The sequence below is a fragment of the Spermophilus citellus genome, assembly GCF_964194105.1.
Source record: "Spermophilus citellus genome assembly, chromosome: 6".
In the NCBI taxonomy this organism is placed as follows: domain Eukaryota; kingdom Metazoa; phylum Chordata; class Mammalia; order Rodentia; family Sciuridae; genus Spermophilus; species Spermophilus citellus.
In genome coordinates, this window is record NC_138187.1 from 31918954 (window position 1) to 31935585 (window position 16632).

The window sequence follows — 16632 nt, forward strand, 5'->3', positions numbered from 1 at the left end:
TAAATGATTAAAATGTCTTGTGCAAAGCTGTGTAGTCACAAATGTTAGGTTAGTAAAGGATACCTAATGAAGGCAAAATACCAAGATTTATTCTTCTTTTAGTTACCCATTGGACAGCTGCTGGCCTCAAAGTTAATGAAATTACCAAAGGAAGTTTGTTTAAGTCAGTGGTTTAAAAGATCAAAGGAGGAGAGTGCATGATTCTTTGCCAACTGCAAAGAGGACACCTGACCCCTCCAATTCCAGGAGATGCATAGGTGGCCTTTCCACTGGCTGCCTGCCTGGTGCGACCTCCTTTCCTAGCACATAAATTGGCCTCACTGAATTACAGCTTGACACATTTTGGCAAAAAAGCCCACATAGCAGAAAAAAACAATTCAGAAGACAGAACTGCTGAAGAAAAGTGGTGATGGACCTGATCCCCAATTCTTCCATAGAGACCTGGGTCCTCCTGGCTATATGTCTGGTGCTCCTGTATCTGTGAGTAGCTGTCCAGCCTCCTCTTCTCTGTAACCCTGGAGGTGGGGACCTAATCATGTTCCTCTTTCCCTTGTCTATTTGAAAGATCAAAAGAGATGATGGAATTGAAATTTCTATAAACACTTAAAAAGTTCCTATTGAGCATGCCTGGCCCCATCTCCTTTCCTAGCACATAAATTGGCCTCACTGAATTACAACTTGACACATTTTGGCAAAAAAGCCCACACAGCAGAAAAAGCAATTCAGAAGACAGAACTGCTGAAGAAAAATGGTGAGTTCCTGTGGATAGGGCAATTGGTGTTGAGATTTGTTTCTGGGGGTTATCTGATTGGCTCTGTGTTTGCACCTAGAGGAATAAACCAGAATTCAGCATATACAGATAATTAATAACTATTATCACATGCAGTGGGAACCTCACTCCCTTTCAAGCTTAGGGAATTCTGGGGACAACCAGTTTACTTGGGTTTTGTCTCTTTATCTTCTTGGATTTCTGCCTATTGCAGAAGACGTGCAAGAGGACTATCCCCTGTGCATGTGGTGACTCCTGCCCCCTCTTGCCCCCAGCACCCTCTATATAACACACCAATTTCCCCACAGACTCCCTGGAAGGTTGACTGCAAAATTCCCTCTTTTTCTCCTGGCACTTCCCTCCCTTGTAAAACTCAATTATTTCACCCTGAAATTCACAGAACTGTTTCCTTCTAAATAATAAGTGTCTAGAGCAGAGAATACCTGACAGAAATTTTAAGAAGTTTTATTCTTTCCTTTAGTATTATTTTTACTCTCTCTGAGATATTAGCATCAGTAAAGAGACTTATTTCCCCTCAATATGAAATCGTCTAGCAGCCTGAACAACATCACAAAGCCAATTTGGCTTTACTTTTTTTCCTTTACACTCCAACATGAACGCATGAATGAATATCATCTAGTAGGGAAATTGCTTTTACTAATGGGATCCTGACATCATGAAACAGAGGGAAAGAGGTTATTTTGATTGTAGGTAGGAGAGACTCCACACAGGTCACATCTGACATTTGTCTCAATTTCACTCTTAAAAATAAGGAACCAAAATAGCATGAAAAATGAAAATATAGATCTGGCTTTTATTCTCTGAAAGAAAAGGTACTAATTCAGGGTGTTGTGGCAACATAATCCTCTCTCTGTAGACATTTTCTAGTGAATCAATGTAGTTTAATTTTACTGTATGTAATGACAGGATTTGTACAGAGTATGTGAAAACTATACTGCCTTAAACATTCTCCTCCAAAGAAGCAGCAAGTTCTTATTCAACTGTCTGGAACACATTATGGGTTCTTATTTTATATTGCATATTGTCTGCTCTGTCACCAGGACTGTAACTGAAATTTGGAAGGTCACTTTCCATGTAGTTAAAAGGAATTGCTGGGCATGTTGAGCTATTTAAACATGCTAGACTTTTCTCTTCTGTGCTACTATGGGGCAATCTTTGCAAAACTGGTTGTTTCGTGATTGAAGTAGCTGCCAGGAATCTCTTGTTCACCATTTTTCCTTTACCTAGTCTTTCATCTATTATCAATGCTGATAGGGGTGAAGATTTTAGGATCCAGAACCCCCAGACATGGGGCTGTGAACATGACACATCTGTGTTGCAGGTTGGCCAGCCTAAGGAAGCACCAGCCTTTGTGGGTTTTCATACAAGGAGAGTTGATGCGTAGAGGCAATAAACAAAACTGTTTTGTGATTGACTGCCTTGGTAAACATGAGCATGCCTGACTCTGTGCTGCCATCTGAGCATCACCAGTTGGAGGATCAGACTCAATGAGAGGAGGAATGGCCTGGAGATGATTCCTCAGTCATTTATTCCTCACAGTTAGCACTCAGAGTATAAGGGAACTCAGCCTTCCTTCTTGCTCAAGTCACTTAGATTGTCTGACAATGGACTTGGGTGACACTCAACTTGGCTCACACTGGTATGAAGCCAATGGAAGTCCCAGTTTTCTTAAATGTCACATTTGTCATTCAACAGAAATAAGAATACTATGACTGCTTCCAAATATCCATGTGAAGTCAAATTTAAAGAAGGGCTGAATGCTGAACCAGAGACATGGCATAGAAAGAAGGAAAAGTATGAAAGGTTTATGTCCAAATTGCAAGAAATAATGTTACCATAGGTTCTCAGTGGACACTCTGTGCTTGAATGGATTTGGTTACCCAAAATCTCAAAATGAAAGTCATGTCAAAGCATTGGCCCTTTTTTACTAGGAATCTCTACGTTAAGGAAAGGTTAACATACCAAATACACATAGCAACTGTGATGCCCTGGCAGAATGCCAGCCTGAACTTCTCAGGTGCATTCAAGGCTGGGAATGTTTATTAAGAACAAACCCAACTATTGGGGCCATGAAGACTCAAGTTCTTTTACCGAATCATTGTGCCTCTTGTGGCAGGAAGTTATCTCTAAGTGGTGTTGGAAAACAGAATGTGCCCTTGGAGTTTTTGTTGTTATGTGTCACCTACATGTTACCTATCTCACTGCCTGGTCCAGTTTCTGAGTCAGAGACTGGTCAGGACCTTATCTATAGAATGACAATCAGGGTGACCTGGCTTTCTATTTCACTTTATAGATATGGAACCTACTCTCATGGGCTATTTAAGAAGCTGGGAATACCTGGGCCAACACCTCTGCCTTTATTTGGAACTCTTCTGTACTACCGCAAGGTGAGTGTGCTTGAGCTCCCTCTATTTTTTCTCCTGAGTACAAATGCCAGTTTAGTGCCATCAGTAAAAATGTTCATCTTTAGGAGAAATTTAGTAGTGTTTATCCTTTCAGAAACCATGATCAGGCCCCTCCTGGAGCATGGCCAGGTTTTCCCTGGAGCTCTGATGTCAACTCTTCAAGAGCCTCAGTGGAACAGCTTGGATCTCTGGTACATCTGCATTTGATCTTCATGATGTTGATCAGACTTTGAATTCATCATAAAAAAGATGTTTAACTTGCTGGGTGCACATTTCCAGGACAATTATATTGTGCTTAGTATTTGAGCAAAAAGTCTGTGAAAGAGGACATGGCAAACACCTTCAAACATTCCGATTCTTTGCAAGGTCTCATGACTCCCTTTGTAAATAAAAAATGAAACTACAGTTTCTGAAGTACCCCAAGCATTCATAAGTTGACAATTTGCACATACTTAATTTTTGAATGTGTAAATACCCTGTGGTTATTTCCATGGCTTCACCCAAGTTTTACTTCCTGTGACATATTTGGAGGATTTAATAGATGAAATGACAGCATTCTGCATTTCTTCTTATCATTCAAAGATAGCACCCTAGTAGTGAGTCTTAGCAACAAATAAGTATGAATGAGATAAGGTAGCCCTTGTCTATGGATTTCACATAATTAAACACAAGATGTGTATTGTTGTTTTTTTATTTTTTTTATTGGTTGTTCACAACATTACAAAGCTCTTGACATATCATATTTCATACATTAGAATCAAGTGGGTTATGAACTCCCATTTTTACCCCAAATACAGATTGCAGAATCACATTGGTTACACATCACATTTTTACATACTGCCATATTAGTGACAGTTGTATTCTGCTACCTTTCCTATCCTCTACTATCCCCCCTCCTCTCCCCTCCCATCTTCTCTCTCTACCCCATCTACTGTAATTCATTTCCCTCCATGTTTGCTATCCCATTTCCCTCATAACCTCTTATATGTAATTTTGTATAACAATGAGGGTCTCCCTCCATTTCCATGTGATTTCCCTTTTTTTCTCCCTTTCCCTCCCACCTCATGTCTCTGTTTAATGTTAATATTTTCTTCCTGCTCTTCCTCCCTGTTCTGTTCTTAGTTGCACTCATTATATCAAAGAAGACATTTGGTATTTGTTTTTTAGGGATTGGCTAGCATCACTAAGCATAATCTGCTCTAGTGCCATCCATTTCCCTGCAAATTCCGTGATTTTGTCATTTTTTAGTGCTGCGTAATACTCCATGGTGTATAAATGCCACTTTTTTTATCCATTCATCTATTGAAGGGCATCTGGGTTGATTCCACAGTCTAGCAATTGTGAATGGTGCTGCTATGAACATCGATGTGGCAGTATCCCTGTAGTGTGCTCTTTTAAGGTCTTCAGGAAATAGTCCGAGAAGGGCAATAGCTGGGTCAAATGGTGGTTCCATTCCCAGCTTTCCCAGGAATCTCCATACTGCTTTCCAAATTGGCCGCACCCATTTGCAGTCCCACCAGCAGGGTACAAGAGTACCCTTTTCCCCACATCCTCGCCAGCACTCATTGATGTTTGACTTCATCATGGCTGCCAATCTTACTGGGGTGAGGTGGTATCTTAGGGTGGTTTTGATTTCCATTTCTCTGACTGCTAGAGATGGTGAGCATTTTTTCATGTGCTTGTTGATTGATTGTATGTCCTTCTCTGAGAAGTGTTTGTTCATGTCCTTGGCCCATTTGTTGATTGGGTTATTTGTTTTCTTATTGTCTAATTTTTGAGTTCTTTGTATACTCTGGATATTAGGGCTCTATCTGAAGTGTGAGGAATAAAAATTTGTTCCCAGGATGTAGGCTCCCTATTTACCTCTCTTATTGTTTCTCTAGCTGAGAAAAAACTTTTCAGTTTAAGAAAGTCCCATTTGTTGATTCTTGTTATTAACTCTTGTGCTATGGGTGTCCTATTAAGGAATTTGGAGCCCGACCCCACAATATGTAGATCGGAGCCAACTTTTTCTTCTATCAGACGGAGAGTCTCTGATTTGATATCTAGCTCCTTGATCCACTTTGAGTTGACTTTTGTGCATGGCGAGAGGAGGGGATTCAGTTTCATTTTGTTGCATATGGATTTCCAGTTTTCCCAACACCGTTTGTTGAAGATGCTATCCTTCCTCCATTGCATGTTTTTAGCTCCTTTATCAACTATAAGATAGTTGTAGCTTTGTGGATTAGTCTCTGTGTCCTCTATTCTGTACCATTGGCCCACCCGCCTGTTCTGGTACCAGTACCATGCTGTTTTTATTACTATTGCTCTGTAATATAGTTTGAAATCTGGTATCGCTATACCACCTGATTCACACTTCCTGCTTAGAATTGTTTTTGCTATTCTGGGTCTTTTATTTTTCCATATGAATTTCACAATTGCTTTATCTATTTCTACAAGAAATGCCATTGGGATTTTGATTGGCATTGCATTAAACCTATAGAGAACTTTTGGTAATATCGCCATTTTGATGATGTTAGTTCTGCCTATACATGAACAAGGTATATTTTTTCATCTTGTAAGATCCTCTTCTATTTCTCTCTTTAGGGTTCTGTAGTTTTCATTGAATAGGTCTTTCACCTCTTTTGTTACGTTGATTCCCAAGTATTTTTTTTTTTTGAGGATATTGTGAATGGAGTGTTTTTCCTCATTTCCGTTTCAGAAGTTTTGTCGCTGATATACAGAAATGCTTTTGATTTATGTGTGTTGACTTTATATCCTGCCACGTTGATGAATTCATTTATTAGTTCTAGTAGTTTTTTTGTAGACCCTTTTGGGTCTTCTATGTATAGAATCATGTCATCTGCAAATAGTGATAATTTAAGTTCTTCTTTTCCTATTTTTATGCCTTTAATTTCTTTTATCTGTCTAATTCCTCTGGCCAGCGTTTCAAGAACTATATTGAATAGAAGTGGTGATAGAGGGCACCCCTGCCTTGTTCCAGATTTTAGAGGGAATGCCTTCAATTTTTCTCCATTCAGAATGATGCTAGCCTGAGGCTTAGCATAGATAGCTTTTACAATGTCGCGGTAAGTTCCTGTTATCCCTACTTTTTCTAATGTTTTGAACATAAAGGGATGCTGTACTTTGTCAAATTCTTTTTCTGCGTCTATCGAGATGATCATATGGTTCTTTAAGTCTATTGATGTGGTGAATAACATTTATTGATTTCCGTATATTGAACCATCCTTGCATCCCAGGGATGAATCCTACTTGATCATGGTGCACAATTTTTTTGATGTGCCTTTATATCCAATTCGCCAGAATTTTATTGAGGATTTTTGCATCTAGGTTCATTAGAGATATTGGTCTGTAGTTTTCTTTCTTTGAGGTGTCTTTGGTTTCAGAATCAGGGTGATGTTGGCCTCATAGAATGAATTTGGCAGAGCTCCCTCTTTTTCTACTTCCTGAAATAACTTGAAAAGTATTGGTATTAATTCTTCTTTAAAGGTTTTGTAAAGCTCCGCTGTATACCCATCCGATCCTGGGCTTTTCTTGGTTGGAAGTCTTTTGATTGCTTTTTCTATTTCATCTATTGATATTGGTCTGTTTAAGTTGTGAGTTTCCTCCTGACTCAGTCTGGGCAAATCATATGACTTAAGAAATTTATCGATGTCTTCTCTATCTTCTATTTTATTGGAATATAGGTTTTCAAAATAATTTCTAATTGTTTTCTGTATTTCTGAAGCGTCTGTTGTAATATTGCCTTTTTCATCCCGTATGTTAGTAATTTGAGTTCTCTCTCTTCTTCTCTTCGTTAGTATGGCTAGGGGTCTGTCAATCTTATTTATTTTTTCAAAGAACGAACTTTTTGTTTTGTTAATTTTTTCAATAGTTTCTTTTGTTTCAATTTCATTGATTTCTGCTCTGATTTTAATTAATTCTTGCCTTCTGCTACATTTGCTATTGTTTTGCTCTTCCTTTTCTAGGGCTTTGAGATGAAGTGTGAGCTCATTTATTTGTTGGTTTTTCCTTTTTCTGAGGAATGACCTCCAGGCGATGAATTTCCCTCTCAAAACTGCTTTCATTGTGTCCCATAGATTCCGATATGTTGTGTCTGTATTTTCATTTATCTCTAAGAATTTTTTGATTTCCTCCTTTATGTCTTCTGTAACCCATTGATCATTCAGTAACGTATTGTTCATTGTCCATGTGATGTAGGATTTTTCCTTCCTTCTTTTATCATTGATTTCCAGTTTCATTCCATTATGATCTGATAAAGTGCATGGTATTATCTCTACCCCTTTATATTTACTGAGGGTTGCCCTATGGCATAATATATGATCTATTTTTGAGAAGGTTCCATGTGCTGCTGAGAAAAAAGTATATCCACTTGATGATGGTTGATATATTCTATATATGTCAGTTAAGTCTAGGTTATTGATTGTGATATTGAGGTCAATATTTTCTTTATTCAACTTTTGTTTGAAGGATCTGTCCAATGGTGAGAGAGGTGTGTTGAAGTCACCCATGATTATTCTGTTGTGGTCTATTTGATTCTTGAACTTGAGGAGAGTTTGTTTTATGAACGTCGCAGCACCATTATTTGGTGCATAAATATTGATAATTGTTATGTCTTGTTGGTGAATGGTTCCTTTTGACAGTATATAATGTCCTTCCTTATCCCTTTCGATTAACTTAGTCTTGAAGTCGATTTTATTCGATATGAGAATGGCCACCCCTGCTTGCTTACGAGGACCGTGTGCATGGTATATTTTTTCCCAACCTTTTACCTTGAGCCTGTGTATGTCTTTTCCAATCAGATGTGTCTCCTGGAGGCAGCATATTGTTGGATTTGTTTTTTTTAATCCATGTTACCAGCCTATGTCGCTTTATTGGAGAGTTTAAGCTATTAACATTTAGAGTTACTATTGATATATGGTTTGTACTTCCTGCCATGTTTGATTATTTATCTCTTTTTTTTTCAATTTTAGTTTGTTTCTCCATGATTAGCTTTCCCCCCATCATCTGTCTTTACCGAGGCACTTCCCGCTGATGATTTTGGTTATTGTTTTTCATTTCTTCCTCGTGTTTAGTTTTGCTCAAGACGCTTTGCAATGCTGGTTTTCTGGCTACAAATTCTTTTAGCTTTTGTTTATCATGAAAGATTTTTATTTCATTGTCGTATCTGAAGCTTAATTTTGCTGGATACAGAATTCTTGGTTGGCATCCATTGTCTTTTAGTGTTTGAAATACGTTGTTCCAGGATCTTCTCGCTTTCAGCGTCTGTGATGAAAAATCCGTTGTTAACCTTATTGGTTTACCCCTAAATGTAATCTGCCTCTTTTCTCTTGTAGCTTTTAATATTTTCTCTTTGTTCTGTATATTGGATATCTTCATAACAATGTGTCTTGGCGTTGGTCTACTGTGATTTTGTGTGCTCGGTGTCCTGTATGCATCTACAATTTGTATATCTGTTACCTTTTTTATTTCTGGAAAGTTTTCTGTAATTATTTCATTCAGCAAGTTACTCATTCCCTTGGCATGAATCTCTGTGCCTTCCTCTATCCCGATGACTAGTAAGTTTGGTTTTTTTAAGTTATCCCAAATCTCTTGGATATTTTTCTTGTGATTTTTTACCAGCCTATCTGAGTTGGCTAGACACTTTTCAAGATGATATATTTTGTCTTCATTATCTGATGTTCTGGCTTCTACTTGCTCCACTCTGTTAGTGATACTCTCGATTGAGTTTTTAATTTGGTTTATCGTTTCCTTCATTTCTAGAATTATTGTTTGATTTTTTTTATAATCTCTATCTCCTGATAGAGATGCTTAACTTCTTCTTTTATCTGTTTATGTAATTCATTTTCAATGTGATCTTTAAGGTTCCTTTCCATCTGTCTAAGGTGTTCCTTGAGTTCTTTATATGGCCATTTTTCTGATGACTCCAGGTCCTCCTGAATATTTAGGCTGTCCTTCATGGTTTGTACTCCTTTTCTTCCTTGCTTTTTTATGCTCATGATACTTCTTGTTCTGTTTGACTGCTGAGTTACTGTTTACTCTTATAAATTTATTTGATGCTTGGGAGGAGAGGTATTAGAAGGGAAGGGAAGAAGTCACTAAAGAGAGTGAGTGTAGGCAGGTAGAATTCAAGAAAGGGGGAATAAGAAAATTGAAAAGAAATGAAAAGACAAAAGAAAAAAAGTGAAAAGAAAGAAAGAAAAAATGAAAAAATAAAAATTTAAAACAAACAAAAAAATTATAATGATAATGAAAAAATGGAAATTGAAGTTTAAAAAATAATATAATAATAATAGAATAAAAAGAATTAAAAAAATGAAACCATTAATAAGAAAGTTAAAGAACAACAACATCAACTACAAAAAGTGAGAATAAAATTTTAAAAATACTAATAATAATCATTAAAAAATAATAATAATAATAAATGCAGTCATAGAGCTCGATTAACTTCTCTTCCAGTAGGTGGAGCTATGCTCACTGGGCCAGGCTTCTCCTCTTGATAGGTGGGAACCAATCACTGTGCCTTAGCTCTTCTTCCCAGACTGTGCGGGTCTCCAGTCTTGAGTGCCTAGGTCCTTCTCTTGTGGTTCCTCAATCCAGGCCCCACTCACCTGTGCCGCTTACCACAATACTGGCTACACGCCGGGTCTGCTGCTCCTGGGAGCCCTGTTTTCATGGATGCCTGGGCACACCCTTTCTGTTTGATTCCCTCGGACCCTAAGTTTGTAGGGCTTGGGCTGAGGACCCCCAGAAAATTTGTTTGCCCTCAGGTAGCAACTCCCCTGGTAGCTGGTGCAAGGGACCTCTGTTGTCAGCACTGGTGGGATTGATAGCTGGGGGTTCTGCACCGCTAGTCCCACGTCACTCCTGATTCCCTGGGTCTGGCTATGGTGCTCAGTTGGCTTTTACCTCTGTGAGATCAGGTGGGCCGACTAGTTATTTCCGTGGGATCGTTAGTGCTGAGTCACGAGAAGCAGGCAAACCGGGGCTTGAATGCCGCAGATTCGTGCTCAGTGTGTGTTTTCTGAGGGGCCCAAAGTGTACGCCTTAGCTCCACGTCAGCTCAGCATTGCCTAGTGATCCTGAGCAAACATGCTTTAGATAATTTACAGCTCCATATGCCCGCGCAGTTGAAGAGGTCAGAGACTTGATCTCTCCGCGCCTGCCGCCATGTTAGACCTCCTCAATGATATTCATGTTACCCTTACAGTTTCCTGGCATAAGCAAGATCTTGGGATTATACAAACTGCTTCTTCTGTTTCCAGTCCAGTTTTCTAGAACTGAAACCCTGTTGCCGTCGCCTCCACCTCTGGGCCGCGCTCTTGGGCACCGCACTTGTCCGCGACCTTAGCAGCGCTGCCGCGGCCTCCACTGCTCTTCGGCCTGGTGCCTAGCTCCCGGGGCCCAAGCGGCTGCCGCCGCGGCTCTCCAGCCCCCTCCTCCGGAGCACGGGTCCCCTCGCAGGGGGATGCCGAACGACCCCAGAGCAGGCTCTGCCCCAAGGTGCAGCAGGGAACAGGCGACCGAGGCACTTGAGGCCATGGTCCAGCTTTCGGAGGACAGGGCTCGGCATGCAGCCCAGTTCCAGACTCCAGATGTGGCAGCTGGACCCTGTAGACAGAGCCATCAAGACAGCATGCAGAAAGCAAATGGCGGCTCCCACGGAGTGGATTTTTGGCCCCAAAACCACAGCCCAGCCAACAATCCCAATCCACTAACTCTCCCTGTATACACAATATTCAAAAAGAAAAGGCGGGGTGTACTGAGCTTTCTTTGCCTCAGGTACTTACAATCCACTGCTGATTACCCATTCAGCTTCTCTGCCGGGAGCGAAGTGAAAGAGGAAGCAGATGGGCGCAAAGTGCCCGTGGCTCTGAGCAGGAAAGCGTCCGGGAGCCAAGTGTCTCTTTTTCAATCTCTTTGTTTTTTCTGCTGCTTGGCAGGGTGGTCCACTACAGATTAATGGTGAAAGGAACTCTAACAAGCTGCGCAAAGTCTCGATTAAAGCCGTTGCTCTTAGCACCAGGCTAAGCACTTCAGCAACTCCAGTAAGGAGTGGCCATCTTTTTTCCACAATCGTGTATTGTTTTTTAACAAAGCAGTATCACATATGAAATGAGCAGTAATCACATGATTTAAAAAAAATTAAAATTTTTAAACTGAATGGAAGGTAACATGTTCCACAAGAAATGTGAATTTTCATCAAGCCTTTGTCATTAACCCATTTAGATATCTGACTTGGGGCCTGACTATTGACAGAAATACATGAGCTCAAAACCAGAGGCCAGAAAAAAAGGCTACACTCTGCTCAGATTATCTCTTCCAAACACTGAGGGTTGTTTATCATACTCTAATTCTATAATTCTGAGCAGAATTATAGACCCCCCTGAGAATTATAGACCCCCTGACCCCCTGAGAATTCCATACTACTATTCCTGCTGAAAAGGCATTATTTCCTATTCACGCTTTCCTGATCAATAGTATACTAGACAGGCTGTAAGATCCACATAATTGGGGGTCTCCCTGTGCATCATGAAATCATCATCCCTGAAACATAGCAATAGGAAGATTTCTTTTTAAGTGTTAGAAGAAAAAACTTAGAGCAAGTACTTAATTTGTTGACTCCCATGGGTAGGAGTGGCATCTCTTCATCTTTTCCACGTTGAGCTGGAAAAACGGAAGGTGACTCCATTTTGACAATCCTTACTTATTCTTTCTCACTCCACAACATGCATGAGAATCACTGTTATGGTCATGGTATCCCTCAGAAGCTCATGTGTGAGGCAATGTAAGAAAGTTCAGAAATAAAGTGATTGAATTGTGAAAGCCTTAATCTACTTACTCTACACTATTTCCTCAGTAAGGATTAACTGGGGGCAACTGTAAGCAGGTAGGGTGTTGGTGGAAGAGGTGGGTCACTGAGGGCCTGGCTTCAGGGCATACATTTTGTCCCTGGTTAATGGAGTTTCTGTCTGTTTCCTGATGCCACATCCTGAGCTGCTTTATTCCTTCACACTCTTCTGCCATGTTATTCTGCCTCACCACAGACCACAGCAACAGAGGAAGCGATGTATGAACTGAGACCTCTGAAAATGTGAGCCCAGTAAATCTTAGTTTTCTACATGGTTCTTGTCAGGGTCACAGTAGTGAAATAGCCAGCTAAACTACTCACATCAACATGGTCAACTTAGGGGTGACTGGTGCCTTGAACTTCCTCATTTCCCCAGTATTCTAGGGAGATTCATGAGAGAAATGAAAAAAGATCTGGGGGAAAATGAGTGAAGTGGCCTTGAGAATGTCCCTGGGAAACTCACTCACTTTCTCTCAGCTTTGATTTTTTCACATCCAGGTGGAGGGAATGATTCAAAGTTGACAGGATTTCAGAAATAGTCCATGCACATTAGAAAATGATACAGAAAACTAGACTTGCTTCATATTCATACTCAAGGACAAGTAGTGAAACTGTGGCACACGCCTGTAGTCCCAACCACTCTGGAGGCTGAGGCAGGAGAATCACAAATTCAAGGTCATTATAGGAAACATGGCAATACCTTGTCTAAAAAAAAAAAAAGAGGATAATTTCTTCAATATGTACAATACTTCAAGAAAATTCAAGATGGAGTCTAAATTCCCTTTTCTAATATGCCGCAGTCTGGCTGGGCACAAATTAACCAAGCCGCCACAAAGCCTTGTAGGTTCAAACAGCAACTCTTTATTCCCGAACTCTCACTGGCACTCTACACATACTTCCCAGGAACACACTCCCTCCACAGGGCTCCATGCAGCCAATTCTCTCTGAACCCCGAGAGAACTCAAGGGGAACTCCAAAGTAGCGAGCACCAGAGGCAGCAAGATCCGCCCTAATCCCAGAGCCACCCTAATCCCAGAGCAGGGTCATCATTTAACCATTCCCTCTAGCAAAATGCCAGGCCTCATTCCGACTAAACTGTGGCTCTCAACACTAATATCCCATTTATTTTCTCTTCTTTGCCTTTGGATGTCTTAGAATAAGAGCTTCCCTCTAACTGCCAGTGATGGACCATATTCCAGTCTGATTTCAAGGGATTCTAATCATTGGTTCCTGAATTAGAAGCAGGGTTCAATATTTTCAAAATAACAATATAAATTCTCTTCTTTCTCCACCCAGGGTTTTTGGCAGTATGACGTCCAATGTCATGAAAAGTATGGGAAAATGTGGGGGTGAGTATTTTGGAAAGTTCTCTTGGGTAGACTTGTTGGATGAGGCACTCCAGGGCAAGAGAACAATGCCAGCCCAGAGCTATTACTGGGAATTAATTACATAAAGCTTTTATAGGCTCCTCCTCCTGCCAAGAGTCCCATATTTCACCAAGTGTCAAGGTTCATGGCCAAGAATGTGATACTTTTGACTTTTCTCAGTCTCTGATGACCCAAAAACTCTTGGCCTCACCTTCTCTCCAGTGCACAGCCTCTACTCCCTTTTCCATTTTGTCTTCATTAGGAGCCTTTAATATTGCATAGGAGGCATTAAGTCAGACCTTCCTAAAATGTTCACCATGCATGGCTTAATCTCCTTTCAAGATTGCCACATTGAATAAAAGTGACCTTTATATAAATTTTGGGGTTATTATGTACTTTTGAAAGAAAAGCTGAGAAAGAGATGAACAGATTGGGAAATGATTTGACGTCTGCTTTCTTTTATTTTAACTTTCTCTGCAAGTGTGAAGTCTTGGGGATTTCATTTGTTTTTCCCTGTCAATTAGGAGTTTTCACTAGAAGTATACACAGGGATTTCTCTGCCTACCTCATTCTACTGACTTTGAAGAATGGATGGCCAGTACATTTTAAACCACTGTGTTCCCATGGGCTTATGTACTTCATAATCTGCTAGGGTGAAATCAGCTAATTTCAGTAGCCATTTTCTTAATAATGCTTGATGAAAGCAGCTCCAGAGGTATTATTGTAGTTCTTGTGTTCTATAAGCAAGTGGGAGATGGCTTTGCCTCTTCCTCCCTCTTCATCTTCTCTCATCAAGTCCTCAAAACAGCAGAGCTGGCTACATCATCCTACCTAACTGGCATGGCTCATAAAGGCCATGTTGTTGAGTGGAAAGAGCACACAGGGCTGAGTCCCCACTGATACAACCCCAGCCATCTCTTGTATCTTAAGCACTTGTAAGAACTTAATAATTTACTTGTCTATTTTTCTCTAATTTAATATACTTTCACACCAGAAAAAACAATTAAAGCATAAAAAGAGAACCTTCAGAAGTGGATAAAATCTTTGCCCCCTGCACTTCATTTATGGTATTAATATTCACAGTATTAATAAGCTTAACACCAAAAAATCAAATAACCCAATCAATAAATGGGCAAAAGAACTGAGCAGACCCTTCTCAAAAGAAGAAATACAAATTACCAATGAATATATGAAAAAATGTTCAACATATCTCGCAATTAGAGAAGTGCAGATTAAAACTGCACAGATTATAAAATATTTTTAAATACAAAATTATTGGAGAATGAGGTAGAAAACATGTACGCACCATTTAGACATCTCCGACCAGGCTCTTCTTATAAAGAGTTTTTTCATCTTTAAATATCTCTTCCCTGCTTCAGTTACATGACCTTCATTTTATATGGCCAGAATCTTCTTGTGTGTCATCACCTAACTTGAACTTGTATCTAGTGTCACTGTGCATTCTACAGTCAGGCATATGGATTATGGAATATCAGTTTGGATTCCTGGGTGTTGCTCTAACTGAAGAATATGGCTTAGTAGGTTTAATGAGCTCTTCTTTCCCAACACAGATTGTATGATGGTCAACAGCCTGTGTTGGTTATTACGGATCCAGAGATGATCAAAACAGTGCTGGTGAAAGAACATTATTCTGTTTTTACAAATCGGCCGGTAAGCATTCATTTTTTTTTTAATTTCTTTTTTTTATTGATTGTTTTAAAAAATAAATGACAGCAGAATGCATTACACTTCTTATTACACATATGTAACACAATTTTTCATATCTATGGTTGTATATAAAGTATGTTGACACCAATTCATGTCTTCATACATGTACTTTGGATAATGATGTGTATCACATTGCATCATTTTTGCTAACCCCGCCCCTTTCCTTTCCCTGCAACCCCTCTGCCCTATCTAGAGTTCATCCATTCCTCCCATGCTCCACTTCCCTAACCCACTATGAAACAGCTTCCTTATATCAGAGAAAACATTGGAGCATTTGTTTTTGGGGGGATTGGTTAGCTTCACTTAGCATTATCTTCTCCAATGCTATCCATTTACCTACAAATGCCATGATTTCATTCTCTTTTATTGTGGAGTAAAATTCCATTGTGTATATATTCCCCCCCTTTTTTATCCATTCATCCACTGAAGAGCATCTAGGTTGGTTCTACAGTTTAGCTATTGTGAATTGTGCTGCTATAAACACTGATGTGGCTGTGTCCCTGTAGTATGCTGATTTTAAGTCCTTTGGGTATAGACCAAGGAGAGGGATAACTGGGTCAAATGATGGTTCCATTTCAAGATTTCCAAGGAATCTCCATACTACTTTCCATATTGGCTGCACCAATTTGCAATCCCACCAACAATGTATGACTGTGCCTTTTTCTCCCAACATTCATTGTTGTTTATCTTCATAATAATTGCCATTCTGACTGGAGTGACATGATAGTGGTTTTGATTTGCATTTCTCTGATTACTAGAGATGATGAATAGTTTTTCATATATTTGTTGATTGAGTGTATGTCATTTTCTGTGAAGTGTATGCTCAGGTCATTTTAAAAAATACAAATATTTATTGATTAAATTTGTGTCTTGGAGTAATCACAGCTTCACAGAAATTTGCTCCAAAACTGTTCAGGGAAGTTTCATATAACTTTTCTTCTGTTTTTCCCAATTGACATGCTTTGAATATCATATTACTTATCTATGAATGTAGTCTATTCCTGTTACTAGAATAACCAGAAATTGACATTGATACAATCCACAGAACTTATTTAGATTTCACCAGTTTTATGTGCCCGTGTACATGTGTGCCTATGTTCATTTGGGCAAAATTGCTGCTGTGGATAAATCCATATAATCATCAGCTTTCTTGGGATATAGTGATCCCCAAGGCTCCCTCTTGCTAGTCTTTTAAAGTCCTGATGGGTCACTTGTCTTTTCCTCTTAACAGGGTCTCCATAAGAGCAAGTATTGTCTTTTATGGGGGAGGCTAATTCATGAAAAGCTTTGCCTCTGACTGTTCTTGTTTCTCTCCTAAAAGTTATAGACTTTACAATTTACATAAAAACCTATGATCTATGTCATGCTCATTGTAAAACATGGTGAGGGTTCATTTGTTGTTGTTGTCTTATTTTTTTGGCCTGTGGCTGTCCAGTTGTTTCAGTCCCATCTTTAGAAAGACTGTCCTCCCTCTGATCATTCTGTTTTCAC

General features: G+C 39.6%; 1 protein-coding gene across 1 annotated transcript in view; it reads left to right on the top strand.

Moving 5' to 3' along the window:
- Positions 1–409: 409 nt before the first annotated feature.
- LOC308651215 (cytochrome P450 3A21-like) overlaps positions 410–16632 on the top strand; it is a gene marked incomplete at both ends in the record, with an annotated part of 29603 nt that continues 13380 nt past the window's right edge. The window contains 4 exons of the mRNA XM_081298168.1: positions 410–480; positions 3084–3177; positions 13343–13395; positions 14985–15084. Of these exons, the coding sequence (XP_081154294.1) occupies positions 410–480; positions 3084–3177; positions 13343–13395; positions 14985–15084 (318 nt within the window). The remainder of the gene's footprint in view (positions 481–3083; positions 3178–13342; positions 13396–14984; positions 15085–16632) is intronic.